Source organism: Odontesthes bonariensis, chromosome 6, assembly GCF_027942865.1.
Source record: "Odontesthes bonariensis isolate fOdoBon6 chromosome 6, fOdoBon6.hap1, whole genome shotgun sequence".
NCBI lineage: Eukaryota > Metazoa > Chordata > Actinopteri > Atheriniformes > Atherinopsidae > Odontesthes > Odontesthes bonariensis.
The window spans coordinates 13350386-13374805 of record NC_134511.1 but is presented as its reverse complement, the minus strand read 5'-3'; the positions used below and the strand labels follow the sequence as shown (position 1 = coordinate 13374805).

Here is a 24420-nt window from a genome sequence, read left to right as displayed (position 1 = left end):
TTATAATTCATTCTGGAGTTAGACTGCACGGACCAAATGCTCAGAGTATGCATGAACTGGTGATTAGATTAGATCAAATGTAAAAAAAATTGAAATTGATTCGATTTAAACACTTATGATACAATGTTTCATCATATATTGAAAATGGATCTTGATTGTGGGCAGTACAGTTGGTCTCTGTAGAGTATTTCCTTGTAATCACCAACTTGAACATGTACACGTGTGCAGCCACTACATCCCCCAACACAGCTCTCACATACTGGTGACAAGTGAGACAAAGAAGATGGCAGTTAGAGACAGTTTTCCTGTGTATTGTTTACTGTCTGCAGGTGGTCTTAACAGCTGAAGAGCTGCTGGGGCTCTGTCTTAATGGACACATGTGAATGTGTCGAATGGAGCGTGTGAAAGAACAGGCTGTGCTTATGTATGACTTAAATGGGATATGTGTACTTTTAAAGACCCAAAGTGTACTTTTAAGTAACATTGACAAGGGTAAGAGATCAAATTGTTCTATCATATAATCGGGATCTGTGACTTATTATTAGCTAGCACACACATTATTCTTCACCATATAAACCACAATAAAACAGTGTTATTGACTCATTTCTTTCCATGTTCTCAACTAAATGAAAGAATAAAAAAGCAGCTGAACAAACATTTATATAGAGAAGTCAATGCTCATGAGACGCCTCAGAGAAACGCATGCTGTTATTTGGAATCTGGAACTTGAATTTTAACAATAATTCAACCTTAAATGAAGAAAATCCATGAAGACGAAATGACACCTCAACTGTTGTAAATCCCCCTGCAAGAATGGTGAAAAAATGTCAAACATTCCCTGGTTTAAGCCTTTCAACGGATAGTATTTTCTACTGGATTTTTTTGTTAGAAATTATATTAAACTGAGGAATTCTGTGTCTTGGACTGTTTTTTGATGGAATGACACAAGATGCTAGGAAACATGAAGCAGAATGAGACAAAGGCCCCACATCCCATTCCTCCTACACTAAATCAGTCTTGAGCTTCTTTATGGTCGTTGTGTGTCTCTACTTGGATTTTTCGAGCTCCTTATTTATTTAGTTTATTTAGTCAGGAACCATGTGCAAAGTACATTAATGACAAAGTAAAGAGATGACCTGCACCAGATTGTAGCTTAGCAGCTAATTTCCATCTGCAGTCCCCTGAAGGTCACTTTGAGTTAATTTTTATTTCTATTGTTGGTATGTTTCTCTATCTATCTCTTATTTGGCCTGTTTCTCTGTCTGCGGCCATTTTGTACCGTCTCTTTACAGTTATGTTGTGTCTCTGTTTTTTTTGTCAGTTCAGTGTCTCATTTTAAGATTTGGCGACAAATGTTTTTCTCAAATTTTCCTATTTTACATAGACTAATAGTTGAAACAATATTAAAAGATTGGCAGCATTCTGATTATATAAATTCTATTTTGTATCAAAGGTCTTCCACATTAAATGTTACATTATGAACCACATTAAAGGACAAACTACCCGACCGACATACCTCTGCACAGGCACCAGTTTCTGGTAGGGCGTAGGAAATGTGTTTATTTGCTTACAGAACAAGGAAAAGATATTCCATAAAAAGTGGATAGACATTTTTCAGAAGCTTTAAAGAGTCACAAGCCTGACAGTTTGTATCAAAGAAATTTGTTGTTTTATCCTGGTGAGGACTTTTGTAAAGTCATTGACATGTTTAACACCCTCTGGACACCGTGTCTTCATCGGGGAGCACAAAGAGAGTTACAGGGCTAAAATGGATTAACCTTTAAAAAGTACAGCCTGTCACAAACTCACACTTTTAAATTAGCTCTTTTTTTTTTCTTGTTTACTTTCAACACTCCATGTTGTCCCGTCCAAAATATAGCAAACTTTTCTTAGAAACTGAAACAGAACTGAACCAATTTTTACTATTTATAACTCAATGTGAGCTTTTTACTTTGTGGAACTTTTTCATGTTCTTTAGGTTTACATCCCATCCTGTTATGTCTGATATTTACTTTATGAGACGCTGAACGTGAACAATAATTACCTTGAAGTAACTACAGTGCTGTTGAAGATCAACTGAGTCGTAAAACTTGTGGATATTTGACGGTAATTTGAAGAGTGACGGAGAAAATGTGTCCGCAGACCTTGAAACAATCACCTTGAGGGCAGAAACAGATTATGTGAGTTCTTGGAAGCGCTCACACGGAAAGAACTGCACCGAGGCTAACAGGCAGGACACTAAAGACAAGGCTGCTGCTGTATACACATCATGGCCTCATAGATTTGTGGATTTATCTTTGATACAGGTCGAGATGAGCAACAGTAACATGTGACCTTCTCTACTCCCTGAAAACCTGCCTGAACTTATGCTCCTTATGCCGTGAGCTTTCTAGTCAAAACAGTGATTCAAAAAGTTGTGTTTTTCCCCCAAAACATATCTTGTTTCTCTAAGGTTTGTCACTGTCACTGGATGGTTAGGCCAAGGCCTCTTTAATCTGTTAGGGGAAAATAACACTTTGTCAAACAACTCAATGATGTTATAAAACAACTGGCCTTCAGGTTAAATGCACTGGCCATTTGTTGGATGAAATATTCAGAAATAAAGCTATCATCTGCAATACTTGGAGGGGTTGGAGAAGTTTTTTTTTTTGTAATTCAGGTTTTTATTTCTTTGTCTTTGGTGTTTGACAGTACAGCATTTTACATTGTGAGACATTTCTTATCATATGTATTACATGTAGTATCAGTGTCATAGCAAAGTATGAACGATACTGTTCATAAAGAGGACATATTGATGGTTACATAGCTGGAGAGCATATCCATACAATAAATTATAGTGCTGGATACAGGATACAATCAGAGGGAGGTATTCATACTGCCAGCTCATCAGGCAATGTGATGTAAGCCCAGAACAGGTCCCATACTGGTGCCTTGGTCTCGTTTGTATTGTTCAACCTGTTGAGCATAAGTTCATACGAAGCTGTCTTTATCATAAAGTTTATCCACTCTTTCAGTTCAGGGGGTTTGGGAGTTTTCCAAGTTTAAGTATTGTCCTAGCAGCCGTTGTAGTCCCTGCCATGATTACAGAGAATTCTCCACTTATTATGTTGTGTATTTGGCTTCTATCCCCTAATAGGCATAATCTGGCAGATAATGGTATGTCACTTCCCAGCCAGGGAAGGGGTTGGAGAAGTTATTCAAACATAAGTCTCATGGATGGCACCGCAGAATGAAACAATCTATGGTAGAATAGATCAATGTCATCAAAATTTCCCAACTTAAATGTAATGGTGTAAAAAGCATAGTGTTTACCTCAAATACGTAAATACACAGTCAGGTGGACTTTCAATTTTAAGGTTTATTTTGTCAGGACATCATTTAATTAAAAAGGAAACAATAAAAATCTGTCTTTACTAGGTCCTTAAAATAGGTCAATACAACATGTGATAACATGGCATATTACACCATGTCATTTATTTAGGAAAACCATAATATGGAAGCAGTGAGTGAAAAACTAAGTACACTTTTATTGCTTCCCTAAGATTTAAGTTGATCATCAAGTATGACCACATCTATAAAAGCAGAAGTTCTGGCAGTTTTCTTGGTGTGGAGCATTCCGCCATGTGTTAACAAAATACCAACGAGGAAGTCACCAGAAAGGATCCTAATGACACATCGATCTGCGAGGACGTGAAAGTGGAAATGAAAAACAATCTAGACAGTTGTCAATCTTTGCAGGAGAGGATGCCCCTGTCAGTTCACCCTAGGGTCTCAGTTAGCGTGTTTAATGTTTAAGTTCATGACAGTAGAGTTAGAAAAAGACTGAGCAAGTATGGCTTGTTTGAAGTAGTTGCAGGAGAAAGACTCTTCTCTTTAAATAGAACTCTCTTCAGGAAACACTTCCCTGATCCGCCCTCTTAGGACATCACCTGTTTCGTCCTAGCTCCTTATTTGTTTCCTAAATTGTCTTCCCATTTGTCTAGGTACCTAACTTACCGCACTTACTCTAGCGCTAGTTATGCTCTTAGCTGTTTGGTTTTGGAAGGAAATGCACTTATGATTTCTTGTGACCTGAAGTTCTTTTGCTTACCGATGTGGAACATACTTATTGTAAGTCGCTTTGGACAAAAGCGTCTGCAAAATGGCCGTAATGTAATGTAATGTAATAAGGTAGGTAGCACGGCTTAGGTTTGCAAAGCTGCATCCAAACAAACCACAAGACTTCTGCAACAATGTGCCTTCGACCGATGAGACCAAAGTGGAGATGTTTGGTCACTGCAACATATTTGCAGAAAAGAAAACTCAGCTTAACACTTCATACCACCCGTCAAGCACAGTGGTGAAGGAGGAATGATTTGGACACGAACACTTTCCAGTAGTTGAATCGATCATGAACTGTAAGTATTTTAGAAGCAAATGTGAGGACATCTGTCTGACAGCCAAAGCTTGGAAGAAACTGGGTTCATGTTCAGGAGAACGATCCTAAACACAGCAGCAAATCTGCCACACAATGACTGAAAAAGAAGAGAATCGAGGAGATGAAGTGGCGTAGTCAAAGTCCAGACCTCAGATGGTCTTCTATGACCCCATATAGGCCGTTTCTTCATGCAGACCAAAACAACTTAATTAAGTTTATATGTAGTATGCGTTACCGTTTGAAGCTGTAATGAAAAATACTGTGAAATATGGCATATTTACCGTACTTGCTCTTGTACATTTATAGGTTAGTATAACATAAATTAGCAATGCTAACAATACCCCAATACATTTTCACAGATAAATTCTTCTAGGAGTATAAATTTGGTCTTGTGTATTAAACAGTCATTAGTGATTTTATCAATGTTTAAGATTATTGCATTGACGTTATAACTGAAACATCTGCATCTCTCTTCCCTTCAGTTCTACTCATCTTCATTTTCTTGTGCTCACAAAAGCCCATGGCCAGCCTATCAGTGACTGTTATTTTATTTAGTCTTGTTTACTATAGCTCAAGACTCAATAGTCCAGGTGTTAGTTATGTCCCATTAGTCTGTTTCAGAAAGCCATAATTAACTCTTCTAGATTAAACCTTCACTCGGCTAATCTAAATCCTGCCTGGGAAACTGTCCCTTCCTTGTCCATCCTCCAACAAAGATATTGACTAATTGTCTCAACTCTACTATAATAAACTTCTGAGTAATTTGATTTAATATAAAGTTTTATTTCTTTGCGTATCTACTGCAAAAGACTTTCATTTTGATTTTTTTTTAAATCATGTCAAATTGAGCAGGCAGCATGAAAGCCTGGGTTTGAACAGCACTGAAATATTTTAGGTTAAAAATGTCTCTATTTAAATTCACATCCAAGAATTTTAAAGGATCATGAAGTCGTGGCAAAAGCAAACAAAAATCACTTGACTGAGAACTTTTCTTTCATTAAATGACAGCCAGATATTCAACTTTCAATAAACCTTGAATTTTGATCTCTGAATTTCAATTAAAATATGAGCCGCTTAAGGCTTTGAGTTCAAAATAAGACTTTTAAAAAATCTTAAATTAGATTAAGTAGCCTTAGAGTATAATACCTTCTGAGATAAATAGACAAACCACACAAGTGATCTGCTTCAACATTCAGAGAATTTAAACCCCAAAGTTAGAAAGATAGTTGCAACAAGAAATGAAAAGACATTAAAACCCATCCTGTTCCACCGCTAGTTTTATTGCAAAAACTGTATTATTAAAATAAGACAGCCGACAACCTGCGTGAACTTTGCACGTAATTGCAACGTTTAATATTTTTTTTGCAAATACACTAGAAATGTTTACAAAAGCACTGTAGAAACATCTGTGCAGTGTAAATTATCAAAACTAAAAATGGATATTACTTTGAAATAATTTTGCACCTAACATGACAAGGGGGATTGTCATTTTCAGCAGCAAAACAAATTAGTATATCTTACAGGAAATGTCTGTTAGAATATTGAAATGGGGAGACGTGGTTGTTACATAAGGAGCAAATGAAAAGAATAATTATCTGAAAAAAAAAAAAAAAAAAGGTTGGTATGGCACTACTGCTCATCCCTGAAGGAGGGCTTCATTCATCTAGATATGTTACACAGCATTCTGCTTTACTCAGTCAAGATAATCAGCCTTCCAGCGAATCACTCCAGTTTTACAGGAATAGTGTTTTGCTTCAAAAACACAGGTTCTCATATTCAAACACAAACAGCCAAAACTTGAACCACTCATGAACACACTTACGGACTCTTTACAGCACTGTTTCCCAGTGTCACAAACTGGTCCACTTTTTTACACTTTTCTGTAACGTTAGTGTGAAGAGAGAGACAAAAAAAGGAAAACAAAAAATCAAAAATCAAAAGAAGAGAACTGAAATGATTAACAACAAAATGAGCTTGTAGTCAAGCCGAATATTACAAAATATTTGACTAAATCACACTACAGCAAGGAAAACACTCCTACACGAGTGAAACTAAGAATTTACAGAAATTCTGAAAAATACAACTTAAATATTGTGTGGCCCCTTACAAACATCCACAGTTTATTTTACACAACTCTGTATTGCTTTGTCTTACATAATACTGAGATTTTTATGACTCAGAGAGCATCGATTTATTTTGTTCGCTTTGCACAGGGTGAAAAAAGCAATACCCATCAAATTTCTCTTTTTTTCTTTTGCCTTGATGTAAAAGGCACATGTACACATGCATTCACAAAACACTGTTGCAAATACTTCACTCAAGTGGTGGCACAATTTTTTCTTTTTTTTTTCCCTTTCCCTAAAAAGGTAGGTGGTGGTTTTGTGGCACAGCCGTTATCACAGAGTAAACACAGCGCCCAGACAGATCTATGTGGGTTATCTTTGGTCGAGCAGAGACGAGCCAGCGGGCTTGAAGGACTAGATTTAAAGGTCAGCGTAGTGGAATGGAGAGGAGTGATGGCTCAGGTGTGCGTGTTTGAACAAGATCACATTCACGCAGCTCTCTGAATTAAGGTCTTTAAGGTTAAAGTCGAGATATTTAACAAAGTGAACGACTGGGAGCCGTGAGTTTACACAAGGTGGAGGTCGCATGCATGGGAGAGGAATACAAAGGCCTTTAGTGAGTTGCTTTCGCTTTAGAGCAAGAGTTCAAACCTGTTGGGATATATTTGCTTAGTGTCTCGGAGTTAGAAGAACATCAGTAAAGCGATTGTATCTCATCTATTATGAGGCTAGAGCAGAGGGACGGTTAGCTTAGCTTAGGACAAGGACTGGAAACAGCAGAGAAACTGAAAACATGCAGACAGATCTTACTCCTAACATCTTTAAATTTCTCTGACTTTTATACAAAATAAACTAACAAAATGCAGCACAGAAACCCGAGACCTTTACAAATGCTTAAAGCTTTTTGGAAAGGGCCAGGCTAGCTGTTTTGCCCTAGTTTCCAGGTTTGTGCTGAGCTAACCGGCTTCTGGCTATAGGACAGGGTGGTATCTAACATTCCACCACAAAGCAAATAATTGTACTTCAAAAGGACTCTCCACCAGTGTGTTACTCAACCCAGAATCTGACTATAAACACCAGTCTCAGATATGCCAGTGACTTGACCCAAAAGGGTCAAAACCACCTTTCCCCATTCAACTAACCATATAATAAAAAAAACAAAAACAAATATACATGTGATATGGTAAGATCGCCTACTAATAGAGGAATAAGTGGTTTAAGTGTGACAACTTTACAAATGTCTCTACGGATAAGTGTAACCGCTAATTCAGATAAATGGCAGCAAGCTTTGGGCTTTGTATCTTGTGCTCAGGTATTAAAAAGGTTGGCAACACAAAAAGCCTTCAAGATTTAAGACTTCAATGAAAGCCCCTGTGGATCAACCGAATGACAGCACATTAAGGTAAATACCCCCATAAACAAATACAAGTCCATCGGTTATGGCATTTTCAGCAGCAATAACAAATACAAAAGTATATCAAAAGAAGACACTCCATGTGCTGGAAAGCGGGTAACACAGAAGCGCGGATGTCTGTTGCCCATTTACAACGACGTCGTTCACAAACAATACCAACCGGGACAAACCGTTGAAATGTATTGAACACATGGCCCACTTGCATTGAAATAAACAGGACAAAAACAACCAATACCGACAGACAAAACCAAAGGAAAATACACACAGAACAATTTCCAGGCAAAGTGCAGGGATTTTTCCAGTTTGACAGTATCATGGCCTTAAATGCATTCGCCACCGGTGACCATCAGTGGGTGTGACATGTGACGAGACAAATGTGGTGGACAGAGAAATTCAAACACAGAACAAAAGACAAACAGTGATTCAAGTGCTGTGTGCCGAGTTTGCCTGAATGCCTACAGCTCCTTGGCAAACTGAATGACTGCACAGCGGCGAGTGGAGCACCTGCCTCCCTCTCTTAATGGTCACGGCACTTGCCAGTGTCTTTGACAGATCAGCAGTAAATGTAACAGGGCAAAAGACCTGCTAGCTTTTTGTGAGGACTGGCTTTAAACAATCCAAATTGTGCTTTTTCTAATAGGCAACGGTGCAGACGTACAGGAGCGTGGACACCGAAGCAAAGTTGGCGTCTGTAAGCACACCTAGAAGGATTGCCCACTGGATTTGGTCAGAGATATCTCTACAGTTCCCCTTTACATATGTACAATAAAAGTTACCAGCTTATTTGAACATTGAACATAAAGAACACGCTGAACCACTGTAAGGCAGAAAGCAGGTTCAAGTCTCCCTTATAAGTTCTGTGGGTGTTTTTTCTTCCTTTTTGTTGTTAATGCGTGGCAAAGCCGACAGGTGCAACTTTTCTAACAATTTCACAGCTAACCAGCCAAATCACCTCAACCATGGAGGACTTTGAAATGCAGCTGATGTCTCGGAATATTTCCGTTTTAAACTAGTGTTTAGGAACAATTTAAACTAGAAAAGGTAAGGCGGGAAGGAGGAAGGGTCAAATTCATGAGCATTTGATGTTTAACACTAAACTGTGCCTGCATTGGGAAAAACAGTTGTCCATCAAAAACAGGACACCGACTGCGAGATAAGGGTGCATAAAAAGTTCCACTAACTCATACTGATAGTATATCCTGTGTGTGTGCGCGCGCATTAATTTGTCTTAAGAACAAAGGCAAAACATTACGGTTTGGCTCAGTCAATTTTTTTTTTCTGCCTACTTTTACAAAATATACTTAGTTCAGTTTTGTTAGCAAAACCATTCGAAGGTCCGAGTGCAGGAGCTCAGCTTTGTTCTAAAGACTCAGTCTACAGGGGCTTTTTAATCTAAAAGCTCAAAATTTCTCGCAAGTGTAAGACTGTAACAACAACCAACTGTCGTTCATGTCAATGCGGAACGCTCAGCATTTATTAGCCGGTAGAGTCTGCTCAGAGGATCATGCATCGGTTTGCAACAGTGACATCTATGCTACTGTGTTCCCTCAGAAGAATTATGGAAAAGGCTTGTCCTGGCAGAGCCCACTCAGAGTCCCTTCATGTTCAGGGCCAACCAGGACGGAAACGAGGTTTAGGGTGTAGGGGTTGGTTGTGTTGCAGTACTGCAGGCAGTGAGGGCCATGCTCAGCAGGTAGAGTGGAAGAGGATAGACAGTAAGAAGAGGGCTCAGTGAGAGGAGCAATGTCTTTGTTGACTACACAATCACTGGGTTTTGTGTCCCACTGCTTTCCCCGTCCTCCCCACCCGCGGTAATGTAACACCCCTGTGCTGCTCCCTCAGCCCCCTTCCTGAGCTCCACACATGAGGAAGGGGATCCTCGATCAACACTTCTGCGCCTCTACTGGAGACATGGCAATGTACGAGCCATTCCTCATCGGCTGGGTGGCTGCCGTTTCCGACGGCTCCTCTAGTTTGTCGCTGACCTGAGTGTATGCCGTCTCATCTTTTGCCGTCTGAGCGGGAAAAGTCAGCGAGAAAGACAATGTCAGTTCAAACCACAGAAATGGCGAGATCCCAGCTATTCTTTCAACACAAACATTAAAATGGGAGTGCATGTTTTGACTGAAATGCTTACTGTAGACGACAACAATCCAAATATACACCAGTTACAACAACAACAACAAAAAACAAAACGTTAACTTAAAAAAGCAGTTTCAAAACTTTCAGGCAAGAACTTAAAAAAATAATGTCATGTTGCATAACCACAATTAAAATGATAATAATCAGAGATGATGATAAATTAAATAGAGAATAGAAAAAAAGGCAAAACTGAAGACTTACAGTAAAAGAATGAAAAGCTTCAGTAAAATCAATACGTTTTACTTCATTCTAAAACAGAAAAGGAAAAAAGGGGGGGTTACAGAAAATTAAAATTAGCACATGGTTAATACAACACTTCACATTGCAATTAAGCAGTCTTAAACATTCTCTTATTGCCAAGCTAAAGGCCTCAACTTAAGGGCTTCGAGGAGTTTCTAATAAAAGGACACCACTCTTGTAGACATAGTTAGCCTAGCTTAGCAAACCGACAGCCTGGCTCTGCCCAAAGACGGTAAAATCCAAACACCAAAAACCCAGTAGCTCAAGGTTTTTGTCTCTTGTGTTTAATCTGTACAAAGCTGGACTAGTTGGAGCCAGTAGGTTTACTTTTTTTTTTTTCCTTTCTTAAAACCTTAGAAAGAGCCCGGCTACTAGTTTCCAGTAGTTCAGCTAAGCTACAATCATTTTCTCCTGGCTGCACTTTCAAGCTACCGTCAAAGTGGCATCAATCATCTCATTTCTGTCTCAGCTAAACAGGAACCTTTTCTAAAATGTTACAGCACTCCTTTAACATGTTCCCTCTTCACTGTGACTAGCATGAACTAAAGTAATCTGAGGCCACAGTTCAAACCCACAGATCCCGCACCGCTGGAGATAAGAGGGGAACATGTGCTGTACATCTTCCTCAGGTTACACCAGTTCATTAACCTGTGGCTAAACTAGGTCGTAGCTATGCTGACTGATGGGAAACTAAGACAGTTCTTCTTCCTGAATTTGTCAAAGACGCACCAACTGTTAGGACACATTCAGCAAGAAATAATAAAAGCACCACTTGATCCATAACCTTAGGAAACTGTTCATGCTGGCTTTGCCGCACAGCAGTCATGCAATGTGTTAGTTAACATGCGCTTGGTTTTGGGTTAAAACTTAAAACAGCTCAGTGCAGTTGTTGCAGGAAATTGTTAAACGTGCAAAAACCCAGTCAAAACTTTCAAATATGGCATTTATTGTGATATGGAACTACCATCTACCATTAGCCTTTGTCTCGTTTACACTGTGAGCTAATGTCAGTGGGCAGCACACACCTCAAGCCTAAGTAACTGTGTGGATTATTACTACAGTTCAGTGCACAACGACAGCACCACTCCCTACCTTCTTCAGGCGGTTTCGGCAGAACAAGACAACGAGCACCAGCAGCAGGATGATGCCCATGCCCACGATGAGCAAGGGGAAATTCGACACAAGAGTCACAAGTAGGAGCAGCGTCCTCATCTGAGCTGCTGAGTCTTCGTCAATAGTTGCCGTCTGGGGTTGAGAAAGAAGAGCGTACCGATTTATGGTTCGTTCAAGTTTACTGGAACAGCTTTGGTTTGTAACGAGGAGAAAACTCACCTCATTGACGAACATAATGGGGAAAATGGTCTCATTGATGAACTTAGTTTTGCTGCAGGGCGGAAAAGAGACGGGGAGGTCAGGGAGGACATCTGGCTCAACACATGAACAAAATGTGGACCGAGTGAAGCAACAGCAAAGTATGTCAGAGTTCAAAGTTTGACTTACGGGAAGCCTTGGACTCTCTTTAGAATGATATTGAGCTGAGCTCTCTTACAGGCACGGATAGGGACCCCTGTCGTCTGGAAGAAAATAAATGAAAAAAGACGTTCACTATCCTGTTCATCTGGATCATTATGTAAGTTTTGTTGTCATCTTTGCATTTTGATTTTAAAATACTTCAGAAGTCATCTCTGAAATGTAAGCTTACAAAAAAAACAAAAAAAAAAACATGCTGCAGAACCATCAATACAAACAAAACAATGCTTAATCATTTTCTACAAATCCTAATCAAAACAACCTTGCTCATTTATGACAGAACAACAGATCAAAATTCAACATAGTTCCTGATCTGTGATGATATTAAGAGTTTGTTTTACCGGCTGCAAGTCCAGGTAGGTCTCGTGCTCTTCCTTGTTGGGGTTAAGCCCATCGACAGCATTAATGTACATAGGGTCTGCTTGATAAAAGTGGGGGAAGGAAACCACGATGGGAGCACCTTGAGGGAAACAAATCAGACAAATGCACGTGTGAGACGTTTGTGTCACGAGATGATGCAGGCTGAATAACAAGCGTCATAGAATAACAAAGAATAAGATCAAAGGGAAGATGCGAGATAAGATGAGGAACTATCAGGTGTTTTATTTTGCTTTTTTAATTGCCATTAACTGATAGCGCCTCAGCAGCTGATAGCGAGAAAATGGGCATTTGAACCTGCAACAGTAAAGACAGGAAACCTTTCATGAGTCAACTCGTATCTGCTTCAGTATTATGATAACCGTGGCCTGAGTGGGGTGGACATTACTTCCAAATTCTTCTGCACTAGTCGTCCCACAAATCCAAAAACGGCCCATTTACACAACAGAATGTGCCGCCGTGACAGATAGCAGACATCATCTGGCATGAGAACAAAACTCTGCTCATTAAAAACTTCATCATTACCTTCATCCAACTAAAACAAAGCAAGGATTGTTTAGAGATTATTTTCGAATGGCAAACTCCTCATGTCTCTTTATGTGGCAGATAGGAGACACAATGTAACTCATCCAAAACACCAAAGACTGGGAAATATTAAAGGGGAACTCCGGTATTTTCAACATTAAGCCTCTTTTCTGAGTCGTCTGCAATGTTTTAGAACCCCTCTCACCGCTTTTTTGATGTTTACTACTGTCTCCGGTATTTGCCTAATTTTGATTCTTCTCAACCTGCTTCAAAACGGCAAGTCATGCGCATGTCTTAAAAGGTCCGTAAAAGCACAATAAACGTCCATTTTCAAAATAATCAACTCACCGGAGTGGTTACTGGTGTGCACTGGTAATCCATATCAAATTTCGTGGCGAAAAGTTGCTTCTGTCGTGTTTTATTTGACATTTTGTACTGGATGTTCGTTGATATTACTCCGCCATTGCTAAGAAAATAGTGCGAGCATGAACGAGCTGCCAAATAAAACACGACAGAAGCAACTTTTCGCCACAAAATTTGATATGGATTACCAGTGCACACCAGTAACCACTCCGGTAAGTTGATTATTTTGAAAACGGACGTTTATTGTGCTTTTACGGACCTTTGTAGACATGCGCATGACTTGCCGTTTTGAAGCAGGTTGAGAAGAATCAAAATTAGGCAAATACCGGAGACAGCAGTAAACATCAAAAAAGCGGTGAGGGGGGTTCTAAAACATTGCAGACGACTCAGAAAAGAGGCTTAATGTTGAAAATACCGGAGTTCTCCTTTAATTAAAAATGCTCTGCAGGAATGACTTTAGATTACAGCTGTAAATAATGGACTCACTTTTAAGTCCATTAAATGTCAGCTATCGGTGAAAAATTTGCATTTGATCCCAGTCAAGTGGTGTTTTTACATTGAAATAACTGAAGCAACCCAAACAAATTTTTCACATTTTTCAGAGACTTTAAAGCACCCAAACTACTGCCTGTAACAAATATTCTGCCTTGTATTTGCTACAAAAAAAATCCCCCCCCTAACAAACCCAACCACTATCAGACAGTTTTGATCACGATCTGTCTAAACCTTTCATATTTTACTGTCCTTAAATGTTCTATTGCATTATCTTTGGTTACACTTGCAAACTTAAAAAGGTGCAGCTTTCTGTCCAGGTGAAGAAACATTTTAATTTCACAACATGTTTGTGGCTTTTTTTTTTTTAAAACTAGTTTCAGAATGAAACCACTGAGGGTGCGCGAGTTCTGGATGTTGATTGGCTGTCAGAAGCATGCAAGACAGACCAATCGAACGCTTTTGCCTTATACGAATCAGAGGAAATGGGGTTGAGTGAAACTCGGGTCAAATTTAAATGAGGTGCTCTACCAATCAACCTAAAACATGAGAAACAGTTAGAAACCCTTTTCTTCTATGAAAACAAAAGCTAAAATTAAATTCTAGCAACAATTTAAAAAAAATTAACTAAAAATGATTCTAAGGAAGTTGCATACGGTATACAAACAGCAAAGTTCAGGGTTTCAGTAGCATATCTCTGGATGATACTACATCGTCTTCATATGTAAGCAGAGCAGAGATTCCTGTTATCAGAGCCACTCAATGGCCGCCATAAAACACATCAATAATCTACCCACACACTCAGCACAGTTAATCATTGAACCGTTATTGAGCAAAATCTGACATGGTCAAACAGAGGGAATGTCAGATAGGCATTGGACGCAGTGATGACCTATAGAACATTTTTGAGGGTATGCACAGAGGGGGAACTGTGTCATGAAGCTGGTTCGTGATCAAAGGAAACTGATGGGTAACTGGGTCAGGCTCTTTGGTAACTGAAAAGGATGAGAATGAGAGGGGGCAGGACGGCGATCATACCTTCTCGACAAACGCTGACTTTGAGCACCCCGGTGCCGAGACATTCTCCTGCTGGCACGCAGAAGCCTGCGTTGGCGGGATTGACTTTGGGGTTCATGAGGACGTCATTGGGGGGGGCAAAGCGGTAAGCCTGGATCCCTTTCACGTCCACGTCCTCCACGTAAGCTAAATGAATAGAGCTGAGGAAAGACAGAGGGCGGTCATTACATTGTAAGAAATCCTTAAGGAAGTTGTTAAATGATTATTTCCTGCACAATAATCTTGCTGCTAAGCGCACATCAAACTCTTTCCTTGTGTTTTCCCTTCACTGCCAGCCTTATCGGAGCTTGTAATAACTCCTGTCCTAATCAGTGGATATGGGAGCACACTGACTCAGCTGTCATTTCCTACCATAAACCTTAATGGAAGACATGGTGCTCGCCCTGCCAGGATGCTTTGACGGTAAACAAATTGGTAGCCATGCAAGAACACGTGCATACCGGCAGAGATCTGCAGCAAAGATGTAGAGCAGCTCGTTCCTGTTTATCAGCGGGTGGAAGACGGCGCCGTCGGTTCCGTTGATCATGTTGCTCTGATTGGAAGACCACCACGACATTTTCCTATTGATCAAGAGGCAGCACCGTTGTTTGCATTAGATGGGGTGAAAGTAACTTTTAGTCAGGTACAAGTTTAAGATACAAATACAATCTGCCATTCATTTCCCGAGTGTACCATTTCACGTGTATATAAGATCAGAGAAAACAGCAAAAATACCCTTAACAGTCTCCCCACAAGTCCATTTTCAAATGTCTCTTCTGGCCAACAGTCGAACTCCCAAAGATTCTCAGTTTACACTCATAAATGACAAAGACATTTTTGTTCAAGTTAGTGTAGTATTACTACTTTTACTTGAATCTGAATTCTCCTCACCGGAGTGGATTCTACCGACACATGCTTTTGAAATTCAAAGTGCACATTGAGTCACTTTGGGTATCCAAACATTCACTTTGCAATCCTGCTCTCCCTGTAGCCAGAGAGCAAAGGACTCTGGACTTTTGGAAGGAGGTTATGCAAACGAGAATATCACGACTGGAGGGAAGTGGGAGAAATGTGCTGAGAAAAGTGCTTCCTGCAATTTGGGAGAGTAACAAAAAGGGGGGCCGAGAGTTCTTTTTGCAGACCTTCAGCAATGTCTGACATGAGTCTTTACCTCAGGCCATTCCACGTGTCGATCTTGCCATAATCCAAGTAGTTCTGCTCGCCGGTGTGGAACACAAACTCTCCTTCATGTGTGCCATTTTTCTGTGAAAAAAACAGACGAAGCACGAGGTTTAGACAAAGCAGCTGTGACGAACCGCGGTCCAGAAAGCAGCGCGAAACCCTCCAGTTAGTCATAAACAGTGTTTATGTCTGTTGACATGGGAGTGTGTTGAAGAATCACAACCTTGCATTTGTTCCATCATGTCACTTAGTGGTAGCAAAGGAGACATCATCATCGAGAGCTCATTCTAAAGACATTTTTACTTTTCCTTTACTTTCGTTGTCAAATATTCTGTCAATCATTTTCTTGATACTTAATAACTTTTTACTTGAAAAATAATGAAAATAATAAAATAATGAAATTTCCCCACTTTGTACCATTTCCCCCTGTAATTTGATGCCTTGCTAAACCTGCAGTTTAAAATCACCAATAACAGTGAAAACCATCAAAGAGGAAGCAACTCAGTTCAAAACACTTTAACTTAAATAACACAGAAACAAGTTCAGTTGCTTTTCAGCTGGTCAGCAGATCGTACGCAACCCAAAATGCTGCACTTCAGGATTATGTGACTGTTTGCATCACCGCCTGCGACAGCTGCAGACGTTGCTATATAAACAGGAAACATAATCATTTTCCAACAGCATGTAGCCAGTGTCACTTCTCGAGTGACGTTACCACAAACCTCTTTTTATTCGTCTACATAGCAACCTCTAATAGACCAAAGGACAGCTTTCCTGTGGTTTTGCATACACAGACAGAAAAAGAGAGAACTCACTCAGTAACAACAAACCTCTCTGCACCCAAACTCACCTTCCACATCAGCCCAAAATATTCATCCACTTCAGGTTTCAAGGAGTGGAGCTTTGTGAGCACAGGGTCTTTGAAGCCCCAGAGAACTTCGTGGACGGTGCGGGTCATAAACAGCTCGACGCCCAGGCTGTTCATGTACATGGAAACAACAGTTCTCAGAAAAAAGGAGTAAGAGCTCAGCTCGTTCATCACCGCCTAGGGACGACAGATAATATGAGGAAAAAATACAGTTAGAGATGGGAAAGATCCGGAGCTAAGAGTTGCCATCAGACAAAACACAGCTTCTCTTTGCAATACTTTGTGGAACTACTGGCAAAACTTCTGGTTCTGCTGCATCCAAGTTCCTGTAATTTGCTTGTTTTGGCCTGATGTGTGTTAAGTTTATGTGTTTGAGACATGAAACTGTCACAACAACACAAATGGGACAATGGCTTGGGTTGTGGAGGTGGAATAACAGTGTGTGTGAGGACATAGAAGCACAACTCTCGGGCCCATGCTTCCAGACGCACTGTCTCACCACAAATGGGATGTTGACGGTCCTGACGATGTCAACCTCTGGGTTACCAGCAGACTTCTCAGGCACAAAGACAAAAGTTTTTGGGTTCAGGGCGTAGACCTTGGTGCCATTTTCCAGGAAAGTTACATTTTCCCGTGGCCTGTATTCCCTGGTGTGCAGAGGACAGTGGTCAGTTAGTCCGGATGTCTTGTGTTTTTATCTCAGAGAGCCAAATAAAACCAGATGGCTTTCCTTAAACAGAGCTCTGATAATGGCTAAAATTTCGTTTTATTTCACATCAGAATTACCTGTAAGTATAAGGGCCGATCTGTTTAACAGACGCCTTCCCGCCTGCTAGGAACTCCTCAGGATTAGACACGTTGAAGAAGTAATACTCCATGTAAACAGGCGGAGGTGGATTTTTCCAGGACTCAAAAACTGGGCTCTTCTCCGTCAATGTAAGTTCCTGCCAACATAAGAAGAAAATACACATTAAGACTGAAGAACAGCCAAAGAGAACAACACATTCCAACGTCTTGTTTATAAGTTATTGGGGCACCTTTAAAGCTTTTCCCCATTCTGAAAAAGTGCCATCCGAGAGCACACACGGCACTTTTCAGAGAGTGGCTGATCTCAGGCCAATACCTCAAAGTCCCAGAGGGAAGCAGAGAGAAGCCCTTCAGAGCTGAAAGACCTCGAGACAGGCAGCAATTGTAAGCAGAAAAGCTGCACACGGTCTCCGACTTCAGCAAGCCTGGGCAAGAGCTACCAGTCAGCCCACGCAGCTCATCAACATGTTGCAATGATAAAATAGAATTCACATTCGGAGCATTAGCCACCAGTCAACGTACAGCATGTCAGGAGAGATTTTCAGTCAGAATTTGGAAACCAAAGCAGGCGCAGAACGTAAAAGGCGGTTTCTCTCAGTGGTTTCCCAGATGTTTTGGCTGTGTTCGTGGGAGAACGAATGCCTGAAAATTAAAGCCAGTCGTGGGAGACCCTGTTTGACACGAGCCTGGCTGCCACATGTCTGAACATGAGAAACTGTGACATTTAACTCGGGCACTCAGCTGTTAAAGAAGAGTGTACAGTATGTAGATTAAAGATTTTTACCAACTGGGAAAGTAAGCCAACTTCTTTCACTCTTGTAAAATACGTTCAGGAGGACGGACTTCCTGTCACTACTCTGTCCCCCGAGTACAGAGAGGTGTACTTAAGAGAAGAAATACATTGTCTTCTGTTGACATTCACAGGCACTTGCCACTGACAAAATATAACTTAAGGTGTGGCTGAAGCTTCCTGTTTAAGTTACAACTTCCAGCATTCAAGCACGATTTGCTCAACAGTCGTTTTGTTTACCCATCTCCCTTTTGCTCCTTTACAGAAACTAATTATATGTCAGGGTTCAAGCTAAATATCCACCAACTGTTTAAAAACAGGATGGTACAACAGGATGGAAAAAAAAAAGACAATGTAGGTCAGTTTGGGTATGTGATTATGAGTTTGACTCTTTTCACAACAAAAAATCTGGGCCAAGATTTTTTTTGCAACCACATACGATTGAATGGACAACCAATGACAAGGCAACTGATAGTGTTTCAGACTACAAAATTATACCTTCAGACTCTTGTTTTGTTCTTTTGACAGGCCAACAACCAAAGATATTCAGTTTATGTGGCAATTTACCAAATTATCTATTGATTTCTTTTGATAAATGTATCACTAACTGGACTAATTAAAGCAGCTCTTAAGGGCTTAATCATTGTGCCTTTATGCAACTGAAATTCCTTTGCAAAGTTTTTCATTTCCAATGACTGAGAAACGTTTAAAATGACAGAATAATCAGGTTTAGTTTAGATTGACAGTTGTATAGTTATTGTATAGTTTATCCAGGATGAGAGAAGACTCACTTAAAAAGAACAGAAGTTATTCAAGAAGCAGGATTCTCTCGAGTCTTGAGGACTGTTCTTAATCAAAAGCTGAACTGAGACCAGATCATGCAAAGGCAGGGTGTGACAGATGAGCCACTCCTTTTCTTTTTTGAAACAATAAAACCTATAACAAGTCCGAATCTCGATCCGGACGGTCTTTACGAAAAACAGACGTGCAGCTGCAGTCTGTGTGAATCCTTGTGGGGTTTTTTTTAACCTTGAACCAAGGTCTTCCAAAGGGCCTTAATCAAAGCTATTTGAACATAATTTATGTCAGGAACACCTTGCTCTTTCACAAACAAAGACAAAGCTGCGTCTGAGTCATAGGAGTATATATTGAATCTAACTAAGCCGTAGCCAAGGGCCAGTTTAGGTGTGGTGTGACAAGATCCAGCTCCGATCCGCTAAAGTTAAAAAGCGCACAATTAAAGACAAGAAAAGTCTATTTTCCTCGGTGTTTCCTGTGTTGAAGCGTCTGACCTTGCTCTTCAAGGCTTTTACGCTTCAGTGAAAAAAAGTCTCCTCTTCCAAACATGCCTGTGACAAGTGACTTTAGTGGGTGTGTTTTTCTTTTCAGCTTTGTCATCTGAGCCGAACAACTTAAGACTATTGGAACAAGAGCAAGGTTTTAGGAGATTGCTGCCTGGTAAAAAAATCATGCCCCGAAGGCCAAGAAGTCTGTCAAGTTCGTCACATGACATTTGTGCTACTTCCCTCCACGTGGTGCGTGTCGTGGAGGTGGCTTTGGCTTTTCTAAAGCAACTCTGCGACATCATTATCACAGAGACCCACATTCAGCATCAGATTAGATGGATTTTTTTGGAGTCGATTCAACCTGCCCGGGCCAGCCTAATTCAATGGGAAGACTGTGCCCAAAGAGGATTAGCTATGCTGTCATTTCATGTAATCTGCAGCTGCATCAGAGTCAGATCCCATGCTGATGAACTTTAACTAACTCTCTTAATTTGGGTCCCCTGGGATGCTGCCGTGATTCAGAATTAGAGGAAAAACTGGACCCAGACCGGTCTCACGCTGCTGTGTTAGTGAGACAGCTGGGCTAACAACGACACTGGGTGGTGTTTTTGTCTTTTTTTTTTTTTTTTTACTCTCAACAACCTTGAGAAACAGCAGACACACAGTGATGCTTCACGCTGGGGATAATAAGTTTCACAGAAATCCCAACACAGGGATACACCTCTGGAACAGGAATGCAAAGCATTTTGAAGGGCAGAGGGCTGCCAGTGGGGTCTGCAGGATGTGACAGGGTGTCAGCTGCCAACAACCCCACCCCGCCGAGCTCCCACCCCATCAACTCCTAAATGTCCTAAACTAGAACAACAAGCTGACGTTTAGCATTTAGAATATAACACCAACACGAGACAAAAAAACAGCAGTGCTGCAAATGAAGAAGTTAGCCGGGTTGGGACTGCGTACAGATGCATATTCAAGACCTCTCCTGATAAAACATTTCTCTGAGGTCAGCCTGATCATGACTCTTTGATTAAATTAATGCAGATTTGGCTGCTGGATGCTAGCTTTTCAGAAAAGTTGGACGACTCCCACACCATGGACATCCTTCAAAGGATCTATCACTGAGTAGAACTCAAGACTTTCACCAAGACTCCCTTCCCCCACCCCTGCTCACCTCCCTCCCCTAAGATTTCTACTACTACCACCCTCTGAATAGCAAACCATTAAAAAGTCAGTGTGAAGCCTGTGTCCACAGAATTGTGTCACCGGGTCATGCGCTCACTACCGGGCAGGTTTTGTGAAGAATTTCGTCTTCCTCCGTTTCCCCGCAGTCAATAAAAAAACATGTTAAGATTTGTCAAATAAAACCAAAGCCGCAGATCCGTTTAGTCACATTAAACGTACTTTAAAAGGGTGGAGACGTGCTATAAAATGAGAAAAAGGTCACCCCAGAGAGCCGCACGATCACAATCCCCCTTCAGTGTGGGAGTTGCAGGGGATTTCTACCTACAGCACAGCGTTCGTTGGGTCTTATGTGTCATTTTTTAAAACAGTACATGCAGACTGATCATCCGTCTTGGGGAAAGAAAAGCTCGAGCTACACAGCTTTGTAGCAGGACATCCACGCCACACGACCCCGGACCTTGCGGATCGCTGGCGGGGGTCGTTTTGGGTTCATCCCGCAGTGCCGGGGCCGCAGAATGCAGCAAAAGCACACATTTCAACTGATGCCCACAGCTATGTCAAAGTCAGATATTTCACCCATGCACACATATGGTCTTGTGACAGTGCATGTGCCATCACCAGTGACATGCCGATTGCGCATTGATTGGTCAATGCGGATGAAACGCTACCATTTAAACCCTTAAAAGCGTGACAGATGACAAAGATTAACGCTGAGAAAATGACAGTATCGTTTAAATTGCACGTCAGCGTGTTGCAGCTTACCTTTTTTAACCGGCTGTGGATCATTGTTTGAAAGACTTGAGCCACGACCAGGGCGATCCCCACTATCAGGAGGTGAGCGCAGACGATGCCGGTGGCGTAAATGGCACAGGATCTCCGGGTCATGGTGCCGGGCGGGTTGTACTGGCCTCACAGACGAACAAAAACTTCACCGAAGTCGACGGTAACTTTGGAAAAAAAGGCTAAACTGGCGAAAAAACGGGGCGTGGGGTTGCGAGATCTCCGATGTGCCGTGTCTCCAGAGCAGCTGCTGGGGTTTCAACTTCACTCTTCACCGTCCTGGCGCGTCCCCCCGGCGGCGTGGCCGAGATGAAAATGTTGGCACTTCTTAAAAGCTAAAGAAAGAAAGAAAGAAAGAAAGAAAAAGTCGGACCACAGTTAAACGCAAAGAGAGGGAGGACTGAGCAGCTCTGAGGCGGTGGTGAAATGAAGCAGCAGCAGCTCTCAGCAGATCGGGACATAGAAGAAGAGCTGTTCTCCTCCTCCTCCCCTTCCTATTCGCATAATGAACTCAGTCAGGCGAAAAGCGGCGTTTTTGGGAGGATGCACTAGAGGTGGGTGTGTGTCTAAGCAGAAAGCCAGTGTTTGTAATTTCTCTTACATGGCTGATGTCACCATCCTAAACACTCATAAAATAAATGTACACATGACTCTTAACTCATCTGTCTATCAGAAATATGTCTTTTTTTCTTTTGGGTGGGCATTTTCATAGACTATGCTTAGCTTCTGGTGAAACTAAATAGCAAAAAAAAAAGCTAATTTTGACTTGTAACTCACGGGCATGTTTATATACGTTTTTTAAATTGCTGCTACTTATAAGATTACAATAACATCCGGGCTGATAGGATTGTGAATGAGTAAGCAGCAGCGTGCTCGACCAACGGTGGTAGTGACACACCAGGTAACGGTAATGCTCTTATCAGGAGTGAGTTGGTGTACAAGTGGGGGGTGAACATGTTTTCAAAAACTGTCTAGAAATGTCACTTTCATACTGGGTAAAAAACCTCCCACCATTTTTGCTACACTCACGGAAAATGTGCAGACGGCGAAGTTCCGTTACCTTATATACGGAAACCGCTATCTCGCCACGTCGTGACTCCTTAACACGGCCGGTTCATGATTATAATGCATTTCAGCAGCAACCAACGGTCGTTGATGTAAATCCTTTGTCTGACCGGCGGGACCTCTGATTGGCTATCAGCCTCACGGACCACCGTCTTGAGACCACCCCCTCTGCGCGCTGATTGGTCTGACGGTGGCGAGTGTGATGTTGAAATTCATCGACTGATTTCTGGGCGGGGCCGTCATAAAGGGGGAACCGGGCGATGAGATGCTCGGTGTGTCGCCATAAAGTGGATGTTTAGTCGTTTCTTCCAAAACCACACACGGTGTCTTGGAGGAGAAGGAGAAAAATGTGGGTGATATACGGCCTGCATTGTAGTCACCATGAACCGAATGGCCATCAAACATTAACAAACATATATCACGTTGTCAAGAAATAGAAGACAGGATGAGACATGGGAAGATGCCATGTTGTGAACAAGACATTATTCTACTGAAAAAGAGGTGCTGCACTTACCGTCCCAAAGTTTTTTAACCTCACACAATCATTTAAAATGTATGAAGTCAAAACACTTGTGCAAAGTTTAAAACACTGAATTCCTTTTTTCAAATGAAGTTTCAGTGTTATGTTATGCAACACCAAAATATAAAAGTATTTTTTAGTATATTTTGAATACAAAAGCATAAGTATAAGAACACTCCAATGCTAAAGCACATTACCTATTCATTGGAATAAAGGAATAAATGTAGATAAATACAACATTTCTGTTGTACTTTCAATGTGCAACACTATCACAGTTTTAAACCCTTTTTTTGTCTTGAAAATTAGATTTTGCATCACAAGAATCTTTTCTTGTTAAGTTAAAAAAAAACATTAAGTTAGCAGGATTTAAACAATGTGGATGCTTGTGATTTCTGTTTTTCGTTACACCTGATTTTCCTGCTATGACACGTCAAAACTTTGGCTGTAAAAACAGTGAATACAGACACTAAAATGCAGAATTCATTGTTAATACGTGTTTTTTTTACCTGTTCACAATGTGTAGATTTACGGTCAGACCACTCCAATCTCTGAAATTCAGCATCCCTTAACAGTGACAATGCATGTAAATCTCTTTTTAACACAAAATTTGCCTGACTATAACATAGACTTTCCCTTGCATGCCTTGAATAGTGAAGTTACATTTTATGAAAAGCTTTGAAAGCTAATTTTCTCAGTCAGCAGCTTCATCTAACCAGAAACTGTTCAGGAACAAGATTGCTTGCTCGGTTGTCACTGGCTGTACACTATCTGTCATGTAGTTTTCTCCACCAACATTCAGTCGACTAGAGGGAGGTCCTAAGTATTATCTCTGAAGGGAGAGGTGAACATAAGCACAGATTAAGACTAGTTCTTTTACGCCATGGCCTCTGGTGGAACCGTTGGAGCCAATTTACACAAGGAGAACATTTTTTGACAAAAAAAAAAAAAAATCAGAAGAAAATGAACTTTGTTCAAGAATTGTCTATCTGCTTTGCTTTTTATTGAAACAAGACGTGCCTGCAGGTCTGTCCTGCAGAAGATTGCCAAATGAAAACACAGGCATACAGGAACTGTTCCACATGCCTGCTCCTCTCATTATTCCTCTCTGTGCAGCGGTCATGAAAACTTTTGAATTAATAATAAAGCTTTTACATGATTCCTCACAGGTAAACATATGTCACAATCTGTCAGTTTTCAGTGGAGAGACAGATGTGTCCATTCTCAATGTGACACAGAGAACGAAATACAGCACAGGCAGTCATTTTGCTGCTACACTAAAAAGAAAATATATTTATTTCAGTACAGTACATGGTGCTATGC

General features: G+C 40.9%; 1 protein-coding gene across 3 annotated transcripts; it reads right to left on the bottom strand.

Moving 5' to 3' along the window:
• Positions 1–5742: 5742 nt before the first annotated feature.
• scarb2a (scavenger receptor class B, member 2a) lies at positions 5743–22646 on the bottom strand. 3 transcript variants are annotated; one of them, XM_075467471.1, is made up of 14 exons: positions 22576–22646; positions 21498–21850; positions 17457–17614; positions 17170–17317; positions 16653–16847; positions 15792–15883; positions 15082–15201; positions 14603–14781; positions 12148–12266; positions 11777–11850; positions 11609–11660; positions 11369–11521; positions 10238–10285; positions 5743–9909 (listed from the first exon to the last, which is right to left on the bottom strand). In XM_075467471.1, the coding sequence occupies exons 2-14, from the start codon at positions 21618–21620 to the stop codon at positions 9778–9780; spliced, it is 1593 nt and encodes a 530-aa protein (XP_075323586.1). In that variant the 5' UTR covers positions 21621–21850; positions 22576–22646; the 3' UTR covers positions 5743–9777. The 3 variants fall into 3 exon arrangements, with proteins under 3 accessions (XP_075323586.1, XP_075323585.1, XP_075323587.1); XM_075467470.1 differs by lacking the exon at positions 22576–22646 and having other exon boundaries at positions 21498–22296; XM_075467472.1 differs by lacking the exons at positions 10238–10285; positions 22576–22646 and having other exon boundaries at positions 21498–22296.
• Between the last annotated feature and the right edge of the window lie 1774 nt (positions 22647–24420).

Coding starts and splice junctions, on each gene's coding strand:
- scarb2a (XM_075467471.1), bottom strand. CDS start 21,620: ATGACCCGGAGATCCTGTGCCATTTACGCCACCGGCATCGTCTGCGCT. Junction 12,267..14,602: donor AGTCAGCGTTTGTCGAGAAG/GTATGATCGCCG, acceptor GTTTCCCTCAAG/GTGCTCCCATCGTGGTTTCC. Junction 11,851..12,147: donor CCTACCTGGACTTGCAGCCG/GTAAAACAAACT, acceptor ATTTTCTTCCAG/ACGACAGGGGTCCCTATCCG.